Source organism: Gossypium raimondii, chromosome 2 (genome assembly GCF_025698545.1).
Source record: "Gossypium raimondii isolate GPD5lz chromosome 2, ASM2569854v1, whole genome shotgun sequence".
NCBI classification, from domain to species: Eukaryota; Viridiplantae; Streptophyta; class Magnoliopsida; order Malvales; family Malvaceae; genus Gossypium; species Gossypium raimondii.
In genome coordinates this window covers 31,991,613-32,004,030 of record NC_068566.1, presented here as the reverse complement: position 1 = coordinate 32,004,030, position 12,418 = coordinate 31,991,613, and the positions used below count along the sequence as shown (strand labels likewise).

Below are 12,418 nucleotides of genomic sequence, written 5' to 3'. Positions count from 1 at the left end.
GGCGATGTCCTAATGAGAAAATGCCCAATGTCACAATGACACAACGAATAGAATTCTCGTCACGAAAAAGAGTAACATGACATCGCGACAACATGACAAAATTCTTATTCCTGCAAGATTGAAGCTATTTCGGATCTTTTTAGGCCTCCATTCGACCCTTAGGTACCTTCTCCATCTTATTTAACTAATTATAAGTTGGCTCGTGATAGGAAAATGCGAGAAATCCAACCACCACAGAAATATTGTGAAGGAAATCTAGTGGCTTATGTTTTAAGTGTTTTCAGGAGCATTGATTCAACTGATCCTTCATGTTATTATGAGGCAATTCAAGCCTCTGATTTTAGCAAATGTCTTGTCGCAATGGAATAAGAGATGGAACCACTTCAAAAAAATGAGACTTGGAGGCTAGTTAAACCAACCATCAGTAAAAGAATCGTTGATTGCAAATGGGTGTTTAAAAATAAGGAAGGTTCGGGTCCTAACAACACTAGGTACAAGGCAAGACTGGTTTCAAAAGGGCTACAATCAAGTGGATGGAGTTGATTTTCATGATTTTTTCTTTCTCGTTGTGAAACATAAGTCTATTCAGGTGCTTCTAGCCCCTGTTGCATCAATTAATATTAAGTTAGAGCAGTTAGATGTAAAGACTACTTTCCTTCATGGTGTCCTTGAGGAGGACATCTATATACAACAACCAGAAGGCTTTAAAGTTGAAGGTAAAAAAAATCATGTTTGTCTCTTACAAAAGTCTTTGTTCAGTTTGAAGCAGCCTCCTCGGTAGTGGTATAAAAAGTTTGACTCCTTCATGTTGAGTATTGATTTTTCTCGAAATAAGTATGACAATTGTGTTTATCTACAATGTCTTAATGATGATTCTTTTATATATTTGTTGCTTTATGTTGATTATATGTTAATTGCGACTAAGAATCCATCTGATATAGATCGCCTTAAAACTATGTTTAACTCTAAGTTCGAGATAAAGGATTTAGGAGCAATAAAGCAAATTTTGGGGATGGAAATTTTTAGAGAGACATTTTGGGAAATTGTTTTTATCGCAACAAAGGTACATCAAGAAGATCCTCAACCCACTTAGATACGTAGTATACTGTTACTAATATATACTTTTGGCCAAAAGAAGGGAACGGTCCAAGAAAGTCAATACCCCAAACATCGAATAATTTTACCTCAATAATGTTTATTTGAGGCATCTCATTTTTGTTGCTGACATTTCCAACCCTCTGGCATCCATCACAACTTTTTACGTAGGCATACGCATATTTGAATAATGTTGGCCAAAAGAATCAAGCTTGCAATACTTTGGCCATAGTATGTGAACCTCCGAAGTGTTCACCACTTAGAGCTGTGTGACAATGATATAAAAACTTATATACCTCATCTTCTGTCACGCATCTCCTGATCATTTGATCTGTGCATTTTTTGAACAAGTATGACTCTTCCTATAAATAGTACTTCACATCATGTAGAAACTTTTTCTTTTATTGATACGTCTTATCAATCGGTATCAAACCACTAGCTAAATAGTTAGCAAAATCAGCAAACCAATGGGTATTATGGACATGATTTACCTTGAGTATGTGCTCGTCTAGGAATGTCTCCTGGATGGGTGTAAGGAGAGAAGTTTCTTCTTGTAGTTCCAATCTAGATTAGTGATCTGCTACCTGGTTTTCTATCCTTTTTGGATCTTGAATTTCTAGATCAAACTCTTGAAGTAGAAGTACCCATTGGATCAATCTCGGCTTAGCATCTTTCTTGGCAAGTAAGTATTTAATTGTTGAATGATCCATATAGACAGTCACTTTGGTACCTATAAGATAAGATCAAAACTTGTCAAAAATGAAAACAATAGCAAGTAACTCTTTCTCTGTTATCGTATAATTTAGTTGAGCTTCCGTCAGAGACTGACTTGCATAATAGATGGGATGAAAAACCTTGTTCCTTCGCTGGCCCATCATAGCTCCTACCGCGAAGTCACTTGCATCACACATTAACTCAAATGGCAAATCCCAATCCGGTGTGATGATAACTGGTGCCGAAACTAGCCAATTCTTCAGATAATTAAAAGCTTTCAAGCATTCTTCATCAAAGCTGAATGTTGTGTTTTTCTCCAATAATTTGCATAAGGCTTTAGCAATTTTGGAGAAGTCTTTGATAAATCTTTGATAGAATTTGGCAAGTCCCAAAAAGCTCCTAACACCTTTTACAGATATTGGAGATGAAAGGTTCTCAATGACATCTACCTTGGCTTTATCTACTTCTATCCCTTGTCTCGATATTCGATGCCCCAAAATAATACCTTCCTGTACCATGAAATGGTACTTTTTTCCAGTTGAGTACTAGGTTTGCTTCTTCACCTTGTCTTAGTACCTTAGCCAGATTGGCGAAGCAATCATCGTAAGTGTCTCAAAATACTAAAAAATCGTCCATAAAAACTTCTAAATACTTTTCAACCATGTTAGTAACAATAGCCATCACACATATTTGAAATGTAGTAGGTGCATTACATCAACCAAATGGCATGCGTCTAAATACAAATGTACCATGCGGGTATCTGAATATTGTTTTGCGTTGATCCTCCAGTGCTACTGTGATCTGATTGTACCTTGAGTATCCATCTAGAAAATAATAATAGTCTCACCCCGCGAGTCTGTCCAACATTTGATCCAAGAACAGTAAAGGAGAGTGATCTTTCCTAGTCACCTTATGCAATTTTTGGTAATATATGCAAATTCTCCATCATGTAACTGTTCTGGTCGGTATTAACTTGTTGTTTTCGTTCTCTATGACCGTAATACCTCATTTCTTTTGCAAGCACTAGACTGGACTTACCCATGAACTATTTGAGATAGGATAAATTATACTTGCATCTAACCATTTTATGATTTCTTTCTTTAACACGTCCTTCATAATGGGGTTCAATCTTTGTTGTCTATTAATCGTCCCTTTCTCGCCATCTTTTAGGATAATTTTATGCATGCACACGTATGACTAATACCATAGATAACGGTTATGGTCCATCCGATAGCCTTCTTAAATTGTTTTAGCACTATAATAAGTTTCTCTTTATGTTATTTAGTTAGCTGTGCTAAAATAATCATAGGCAAAGTCGAAGCTTTACCTAAATAACCATATTTTAAGTGTGAGAGAAGTACCTTTAGTTCCAATTTAGGCGGCTCATCGATTGATACTTTTGGTTGAACATAATTTTTGCTTTCTAATTTCAAATATTCAAAACGGGATTATGGATTAAACCCCTTCTGGTTAGCTTCTAGCAAAGCTAAGTATTCCTCTCCCTCTTCATCACTTGGTGGGTCTGACATCAAAAACTTGTTCCAATGGGTCCTCAACAGAGTTGAGTTCCCATTCTACAGCTAAATCCTCTAACTCAGATACTGAAAAATAATCATCAAATATGTCAGGAAATCGCATGTACTTAAAAACATTAAAAGTTATCTGATCGTCCTGAACACGGATGGTAAGCTCACCCTTCTCTACATCAATAAGAGTCCTTCCAGTTGCTAGGAAAGGTCTTCCTAGGATGATTGACACCTCTTTATCTACTTCAAAGTCTAAGATAACAAAGTTAGTAAGAAAAATAAATTTGTCTGCACTTACCAATACATCCTCAATTTTTCCTTCTAGATGTGCTAAAGATCAATTTGCTGACTGAAGTGTAATCGTAGTAGGTCTAAATTCACCTATCCCTAACTTTTTAAATATAGACATAGGCATCAAGTTGATGCTTGCACCCAAACACATAGTGTCTTACCATAATAAGTTGCTCCAATGTTGCAAGGTATGGTAAAACATCTAAGGTCCTTCATCTTTGGGGGTAGTTTATCTTGTAAATATGTACTGCATTCCTTCGTTAGAGCTACCATCCCAAAATTTTCAAGCCTTTCTTTCTTAGACAAGATTTCCTTCATGAATTTGACGTAGTTTGGCATCTACTCAAGTGTTTCTACCAACAAAATGTTGATATGAAGTTGCTTGGATACATCTAGGAACTTCTCAAACTGGACTTCTTATTTCTGCTTCTGAAGTCTTTAAGGGTAGGGTGGTGGAGGATTCTTTACTAGAACTAGCTGATTCTTTTTCTGTGGCACTTCTGCATGTAACAAAGTTGTTAGTTTGTTAGAATTGACTGATTTTGAAGTTACCTTATCAGATTTTGCAGATTCTGGTTATGCTGATATTGGAGTTTCAATACTTGGTTGAACTTCTTCTTTATCTCAAGCATCAACCGTCTCTTCTTCAACTTTGACGGTATAGGGCTCTAACTTTTTTCCACTCCTCAATGTCAATGCTTTACCATGCTCTTTCCCTGGATTTCTTGAATTCTTTGTATCACAAGGCAATGTGCCCTATGGTCGAATCTTAAGTTCAGTTGCAATCTGGCCCATTTGGTTTTTAAGGTTTTTCAATTTAGCAGCTTGGCTTTGGATTAAGGAATAATTTTTTGCTATGTATGCCTTCAACAGGTTTTCCAAACCATTGGAAGGTTCAGCTTTAGGTTGTTTTTAAACTTGTTGGGTAAATATAGGTGGTTGTTGATAACTCTTGAAAAAAATTATATTTCATTCCTTTAGACCTAGCTAATTACTTGTACTTAAGTTCATTTTATTGCATTTTTTTGACATTTTAGTTAGCATTTTTAATATGGCATTAGGACTTGGACTGTGGTCGAATTTGGCGCTTTTAATGGCTTGCGGTGGAGGTTTTTTTTGTGTTGGTGTGGTAGGAACAAGTTTTGGAATGAGGAAATAAATGAGTGAAGTTTTGTTAGGGAAAAACGCAGATAGTTTGTTAGCACGGATGCTGCGGCAATGCCGAGAAGACCAAGTCAACATTTTTCGCACAGCAATCCCAGTTCAAATTCAAATTCAAACTTGTACCAAATAAACCCCCTAAAAGAGGAAAAGATAATCACGAGCTGTTAGCCGACTCTAGCCTCATCTATCTATAAAAATCGATGAAGGGGACTTCACAAATGAAGTAGAAAAGGAAAGAGAGATCTTTAGGCGTGAATCAGGGTTTGGCTGCGCAAAGGATAGGAAGTCGAAGGCAATTCTTCTTAGCCATCATACGACGCTGTGCTGTCGAAGCGTGGACTGGGAAAGTGAAAGCTGCTTCCCAAAGTTCTTTCGTTATTTCCATTAGTGTTCTTTCGAATATTGAATTGAAGTAGTTGAACACAATGTCGAATAATACTTTGGTTTGGAATTTTATTTTCCAGCCCATGAGCTAAATCTCTTAGGGTTGGGATTACTTTCAACGAAACCTTAATTGTTTTATGAATGTCGTATATATCTAATTTACTTTACTATTTCATTTGATTGTTCTTATTTCTTAAATAAAATGCAACGATCTCTAGACATAGAAGGTTATTCACATGCTATAAATTGATTCTAATTTCTAAATGATTGGGTTGGTTAGATTAAAATTAAATGGAATGAGCAAGTATTCGATCGACACTTGTAGCTGACTCTAGACATAGAGTCACGATCATACAGAAGGAACCCATGCAAGATATCTAAAAAGCCTCTAGACATGGGCAAGGTAACTTGAGGTTTTGTCCTCGCGAGAGGTAGGCCATTTTAGATCTCTTCTATGCAATATAGTAGATACAATTTTGCCAAGGCATTATTGACAGTGAGGGTCGATTCTGGGTAATCCCGACCTTCCGAATCAACATCACTCTATTTTTATTCTTTGTTGTAGCATCTTTGCCATAGCATATTTAGTTATTTATTTCTTTATTTACATTCTATTAGGATAACCACTCTCGTTATTTCCATTACATTTCTACTTTCACCTTTTGCCATAACATTTCCAATTATTCATTAGTTCCACGTATCGCTTACATCATTATTCCACTAATTGCCACTACACATTTATCATTGACTTTGGCATAGCATTAATCATATTTTATTATAATAACTTGACCACTTTTGTGCCTCAATCCGATCCTTGTGGCAACAATATTCACTCATTACTTTATTATTTGAACTGACGTGTATACTTGCACAAATTGCATATCATTTTACACACGACAAGTTTTTGGAGGACATTCTAGAGGGATGAAAATAGCTGCCAAGGTACTCCAGTCAGGATTCTATTGGCCAAGTTTATTTAAAGATGTTCATGAATTTTATAATTCATGTGACCGTTGTCAGAGAACAGGAAACGTGTCTAGGAGACAGGAAATGTCGTTGCAAAGTATATTGGAGATTGAACTATTTGATGTATAGGGAATAGACTTTATGGGTCCATTTCCACAATTCGTGGGCAAGCTATACATACTTTTAGTAGTAGAATATGTTTCTAAGTGGGTAGAAGCAGTAGCCCTAGCCTCTAATGATGCTAAGTCGGTATTGAAATTTTTGCATAAGAACATTTTCACACAATTTGGTATACCAAGAGCCATTATCAATGACGAGGGATCCCATTTTGATTGCAAATTGATGGCCAATGCCTTGCGCAGGTATAGGGTGAAACATAGAATTGCCACGGCATATCACCCTTAGACAAATGGCCAAGCTGAAATTTCTAATAGAGAAATTAAACAAATTCTGGAAAAAATGGTAAATCCATCTTGAAAGGACTGGTCTACTAGATTGGATGAAGCTTTATGGGCATACCAAACTGTATTTAAAATACCACTAGGGATGTCACCTTTGAAACTTGTTTAGGGTAAGCCATGTCATTTACCTATTGATCTTGAGCATAAAACATTTTGGGCGATTAAGAAGCAGAACACGGATTGGGTTGTTGCTGGTGGCAAGAGATTGCTAGAATTGAATGGGATGGAAGAGTTTTGAACACAAACATATAGGGATGCTTATTTGTATAAGTAATAGACCAACCAATGTCATGATGCTAGAATTTTACCAAGGCCATTTAAACCTGGACAGTAGGTATTATTGTTCAATTTAAGGCTCAAATTATTTCCTGGCAAGTTAAAATCTCAATGGTCAGGACCTTTTAAAGTAATTTAAGTGTATCCACATGGTGTTGTTGTTAAAGACCTAATAACATGGGCTACATTCAACGTTAATGGACAACGCTTGAAGCATTACTAGGGTGCTCCTATAGAGTGTGACAAGCAAAGCGTTAGCCTTCGTGATGTTTGAATTTTTGTTTTCGTTAATAAGTAGTTTTTCCGTTTTATTTCCCGTTTTTATTTTTATTTTAATTCTCTTTATTTTTAATAAAATTTTATTTTTGTTTTTATTATTATGAACATGAGTAGAATAAAAAAAAAGCAAGATTTATCAGTGTATACAGAGCAACAATTGTCGCAGCATTACAAAGAAGCGTTATGCCGTGACAAACTGAATTATGAGGTGTTATTAAAAGAGTTGACTGGTTAGAAAATTCCAAAGGAAAGATTTTTAGGCAATGTATTTAGTGAATATTAGGAAACCCAAAGTATGAGGCCCACAATGTGGGGCTTTATTATTTCATTTTCCCCCCAAAAGTCTTGTTAGTTTTTAACTTTTCCTCTATGTCATAAACTTTCTCCCTCATGTTTCCCATTCCCTAAAAACTGCCATCATTATCCTTTTTTTTATTTCTTCAATTGGTTCATGTTTCCCATTTGTCACAAAGTTCACATTTTTATAGTTCTCTCGTCTTCAACCTCTCTCCTATTAATTTTTTTACTCCATTATTTTCCCTTTTCTGTTTCCCTAACCTTTTCTTCATGGCTAGTGAGAGTACTTCTAAAGCAGCAGAATCTTTGCGTGCTGGCACCCCGCAACCAAAGATTTTCTTCAATGCTGCTGCAGCCACAAGGAATTCCACTAATATTCTAAAGCGGTCATTTTGTTTTGAACAGGGATTTTTGCCGAAGGATGAACCAAACATGGGGTACTATGAATCGATATCATCGATTGTGAAAAAGCACAACTGAAGTAGATTTGGTCTACACCTAGGGGATATGTTGGGTAAAGTGATTAGAGAGTTTTACGCTCATGTAAATTCCCTAGATTCTCCCTTCATTTATGTGTTGGGTAAATTTGTGCCATTCGACGAAGACTATACTAATGCGCAGTTTGGCATCGAGGAGGTTAGAGATAAGCATTTTAAATTTGCTGAGAATATTACACATGAAGGGTTGGTAAGAGTATTAGAGGATTTATGCATTGAAGGAACACAGTGGATTATTTTAAGCCAAGAGTGTTACACGGTTGAAAGAGTTGCATTAAAACCAATTGGGAAGGTGTTGTACCATTTTTTAAGGAGTCGTCTTATGCCGTCTACGCATAACATGACTGTTTCAAAAGAAAGAAAGTTGTTGTTGCATTCTGTTCTACAAGGAAGACAGATAAATATAGGGAATATTATCTTTCAAGAGGTCCATTGGTGTACTAATAAGAGTGCCGGGAGTTTGAATTTTCCTTACCTTATTTCTACCCAATGTAAGACAACAAATGTACATTTAGATGATGCTGAGGATGTTACCCTCAATAAAGGTGGGATAATGCGAACAATTTTTACCAAACTACGAGAAACCGAATTTATCGTAGCTTCCCAGCACATTCAAGCTTCCCCTACCACAAGTATTCCCATAGTAACATCTCTCACCTCTCATGACCAGAAAATCTTGACTTCCCTAAAATAGTTAGAATAGAGGTTGTCTCTATTTGAGGTGCAACAATACCAGAAGATTGAAAAGTTGGAACAAAGCAATGGATGCTAGGCTAGATACTGGTCGTATGTGAAGGATAGGGATTTGGCATTAAAAAAAATCACTTCAGAAAAAAAATTCAAGACCCATGCCAGAATTTCCTACTTTCCCAACTACTTTGCTCTCGTCTATAAAGTGTAGAAAAGAGCCAGTTCCACCCGCTACTAGAACTGACCTCATGATTGAAAAAGTCACTACAGATAAAGGAAAAGTTGTTGAGGAGGAATTAGAGAAGTCAGCCTCTACCGACCAAGAGAAGAAAGTAGAAGAAGGAAAGGAAGAAACAAGTGTCCCTACCACTACACCAGCTACTACCATTGAAAAAGGTAAAAGTCCTGAACTGACTTCTTCACCCATGTCCATGACTGCACAAGATCAAGTAATCGATCAACTGATCGATGAACTAATGGAGACCAACAAAGAAGGTGACAAAGTCGACCTAAGTAAAAGAAAGATCGATACAAAGTCAGTGCTCGTAAATCCACGAGAAAGAATTGTATAAAGTGCCAATGTTTCAGTCCAATGAGGTTAAGTTTTGTTTTTCTCTTATGCATTGCATTTTTTTTCTTGTTTGTGTGCATATTCATACTTGTTATATACTGTTCATGATTTTACATGTATTGAGGACAATGTATCCCTTAGGTTTGGGGGTGTATTGTGCATCTAGGTTGCATTTTGTATGTTCATTTTGGTATATAGGATATTTTTCCATGGCATAATAACTATTGAAATACTACATTGTCTATAAAAAGTACAGTTTTTCTTTATGATGTTTGGTGATGAGCTTAAAATTTTTTCGATATACATAGAACAGGCAACAATGGATTGGTTGAAGTTAACTTAGGCTAAGTTACTTGGAAATTGATTTCTAAAAATGGGATGTCCTATACTCTATGTTTTTTTTTCGAAATATAGTAAGTATCTTTTTAATGCCCTTAGGGATTTTTTAAACCAAACATTAGTAAATCACCACGTCATTTAGTTTAAATAAATATGCACGCCAATGCTTAGAGTTGCTAAGTAGGTCAGCATCACTTTGTTTGCTCCATCATGCTATTGATTAGAATAGAGGACCTAAGTAAGAGTGTGTGGTATAACTTTAAAGGGCATTCGACTGTAGCAAAGGATTGAGTAGCTAAGGAGATAGTTGTATGCTCCATCCATCTTTTCTAGTTAAAAGCCTTAGCTTCATGAGTGACTTTTAGTTTAAATTGTGACATGATTGAGTACTCATCAATTCGTTTGATGCTCCATCGTGATTGTCAAGTCAATTAATTTTGTGACATGTTAAATCCCTTAATAATAATTTACTTTACTATTTTAAAAAAAATAGAGAAGAATAAATATATGAAAAATAACATATTTTGATATAGACTTAAAGCCAATGACTTTTGTTTAGGTAACAAATGAACTAAGTAAATAAAAAAGATATTTGCTATAGGACGAAAGAGAGAATGCATGGGTACTTAGGAAATTTTTTTTAGGGTGAAATTTTTGCACTACTTTTGCTGAACAAACCTTTGACAATTAATTAATTTTAGGAAAAGAGAAGATTGTTGAGAACGGAGGTATAAATTGTTTTTTAAATAGCTAGGCAGTACGAGAAAGTATATTTTGCCAAGGTAAGATGGGTGTATTCATGCATTTAGATGCAATTAGAAGTAGTAACTCAGGTTTAAGGGTGTTATAACTCTTGAAAAGAGTTATATTTCATGTCTTTAGACCTAGCTAATTGCTTGTACTTAAGTAAATTTTGTTACATTTTTAAGATATTGTGGTTAGCATTTTTAATATGGCATTAGGACTTGGACTGTGGTGGAATTAGGTGCTTTTAATCGCTTGTGATGAAGTTTTTCTATGTTGGTGTGGTAGGAACAGGTTTTGGAATGAGGAAATAAATGAGTGAAGTTTTGTCAGGGCAAAGTGCAGATAGTTTGCCAGCACGGATGTCGTCGCAATGTTAGGAAGACCAAGTCAACATTTTTCGCATAGCAGTCCCAATTCAAATTCAAACTTGTACCAGATAAACCCCCTAAAAGAGGAGAAGATAATCACGAGCTGTTAGTTAACCCTAGCCTAATCTATCTATAAAAACCGATGAAGGGGACCTCATAAATGACGAAGAAAAAGAGAGAGAAAGATCTTTAGGAGTGAATAAGGGTTCGGCTGTGCAAAGGGTAAGAAGCCCAATACAATCCTTCTTAGCCATCATAGGACGTTGCGCTGTCGAAGTGTGGATTAGGCAAGCGAAAGTTGTTTCTTGAAATTATTCCGTTATTTCCATTAGTGTTCTTTTGAAAGACTGAATTGAAGTAGTTGAACGTAATGTCAGATAATACTTTGGTTTGGAATTTTATTTCCCAGCCCATGAGCTAAATCTCTTCAGGTTAGGATTACTTTTGATGAAACTTTAATTGTTTTTATAGATGTTGTATATATCTAATTTACTTTGCTGTTTCATTTGATTGTTCTTATTTATTAAATAAAATGCAATGATCTCTACACATAGAAGGTTGTTCACATGCTATAAACTGATTCTAATTTCGATACAATTAGGTTGGTTGGATTAAAATTAAATAGAATGAGCAAGTATTCAATTGACACTTGTAGTCGACTCTAGACATAGAGTCACGATCATATAAAAGGAACCCATGCAAGATATCTAAAAAGCCTCTAGACACGAGCAATGTAACTTTAGGTTTTGTCCTCGTGAGAGGCAGGCCATTTTAGATCTCTTATGTGCAGTAAAGTAGATACAATTTTTCCAAGGCATTATTGACAGTCGTGGTCGATTCTGGGTAATCCCGACCTTCCGAATCAACATCACTATATCCTTATTCTTTGTCGTAGTATCTTTATCCCAACATATTTAGTTGTTTTTTTCTTTATTTACATTCTATTTGGATAATCACTCTCGTTATTGCCATTACATTTATGCTTTCACTTTTGCCACAGAATTTCTAGTTATTCATTAATTCCACACATTACTTACATCATTACTCCACTAATTGCCACTACATATTTGTCATTGACTTTGCCATAACATTAATCGCATTTTATTAAAATAACCTAGCCACTTTTGTGCGTCAATCCAATCCTCATGAGAATGATTCTCACTCATCACTTTATTATTTGAACTGAAGTGTATACTTGCACAAATCGTATATCATTTTGCACGCGACAGTTGGGTCGGTCTAGGTTGTGCATAAGTGTTACTAAGTCCAGCCCTTTGGTTACTCCAAGAAAAATTAGGGTGGTTTCCCCAAGATGGGTTATAAAAATTGGATTGCAGTCCCTGCCTACCTTAGTTTTGGTTATGGTTCTGGTTACCCATGTAATAAATAGATTATTGGTTTGATGGACATTCTTCAAACAAGTGCCCATCTGCACAATAAACACATGCTACATTTTCGAATTGATTCGATGGCTAAGCTGCAAAATTATTAAACCCATTAGCAGTAAAGTTTTTAAGCATTGAGGGTATCGAGGATACCTGAGATGCAAGTGCAGTGAGAGCATCCACTTCATGTACTCCAGCGACTCATCTTCCTGACGCTGTTCAATTGGTTGGCCATTGATAATTGTTGCTGGCAATCCTTTCGATGATTTCATAAGCCTCGTTATAAGACTTTGAAAAGAGTTTTACTACCATTCTCGCATGAGCATTGAGACCATTGTATAATGTCTCTAGTTGGGATACAATGCGAG

The 12,418-nt window shown here is 35.9% G+C and overlaps 2 protein-coding genes across 2 annotated transcripts; both read right to left on the bottom strand.

The window, feature by feature from the left end:
• Positions 1–581: 581 nt before the first annotated feature.
• Positions 582–2,327, bottom strand: LOC128034083 (uncharacterized mitochondrial protein AtMg00860-like). Its single transcript, XM_052622786.1, has 3 exons — positions 1,925–2,327; positions 1,680–1,825; positions 582–602 (listed from the first exon to the last, which is right to left on the bottom strand). The coding sequence occupies exons 1-3, from the start codon at positions 2,325–2,327 to the stop codon at positions 582–584; spliced, it is 570 nt and encodes a 189-aa protein (XP_052478746.1).
• Positions 2,328–3,318: 991 nt separating this feature from the next.
• Positions 3,319–3,965, bottom strand: LOC105789559 (uncharacterized). Its single transcript, XM_012616932.1, has 2 exons — positions 3,788–3,965; positions 3,319–3,587 (listed from the first exon to the last, which is right to left on the bottom strand). Exons 1-2 carry the CDS (start codon positions 3,963–3,965, stop codon positions 3,319–3,321), a joined length of 447 nt encoding a protein of 148 aa, XP_012472386.1.
• Positions 3,966–12,418: the final 8,453 nt, after the last annotated feature.

Bases quoted from the DNA above. Each gene is read 5' to 3' on its own strand.
- LOC128034083 (XM_052622786.1), bottom strand. From the start codon at position 2,327: ATGGTACAGGAAGGTATTATTTTGGGGCATCGAATATCGAGACAAGGG. The intron at 1,826-1,924 runs GTCAGTCTCTGA...CTTATCTTATAG, and splicing joins TCATCCCATCTATTATGCAA to GTACCAAAGTGACTGTCTAT. The intron at 603-1,679 runs GTAGCAGATCAC...TTGATGCAACAG, and splicing joins CAAAAAGGATAGAAAACCAG to GGGCTAGAAGCACCTGAATA.
- LOC105789559 (XM_012616932.1), bottom strand. From the start codon at position 3,965: ATGCCAAACTACGTCAAATTCATGAAGGAAATCTTGTCTAAGAAAGAA. The intron at 3,588-3,787 runs GTAAGACACTAT...TTGTTATCTTAG, and splicing joins CATTGGAGCAACTTATTATG to ACTTTGAAGTAGATAAAGAG.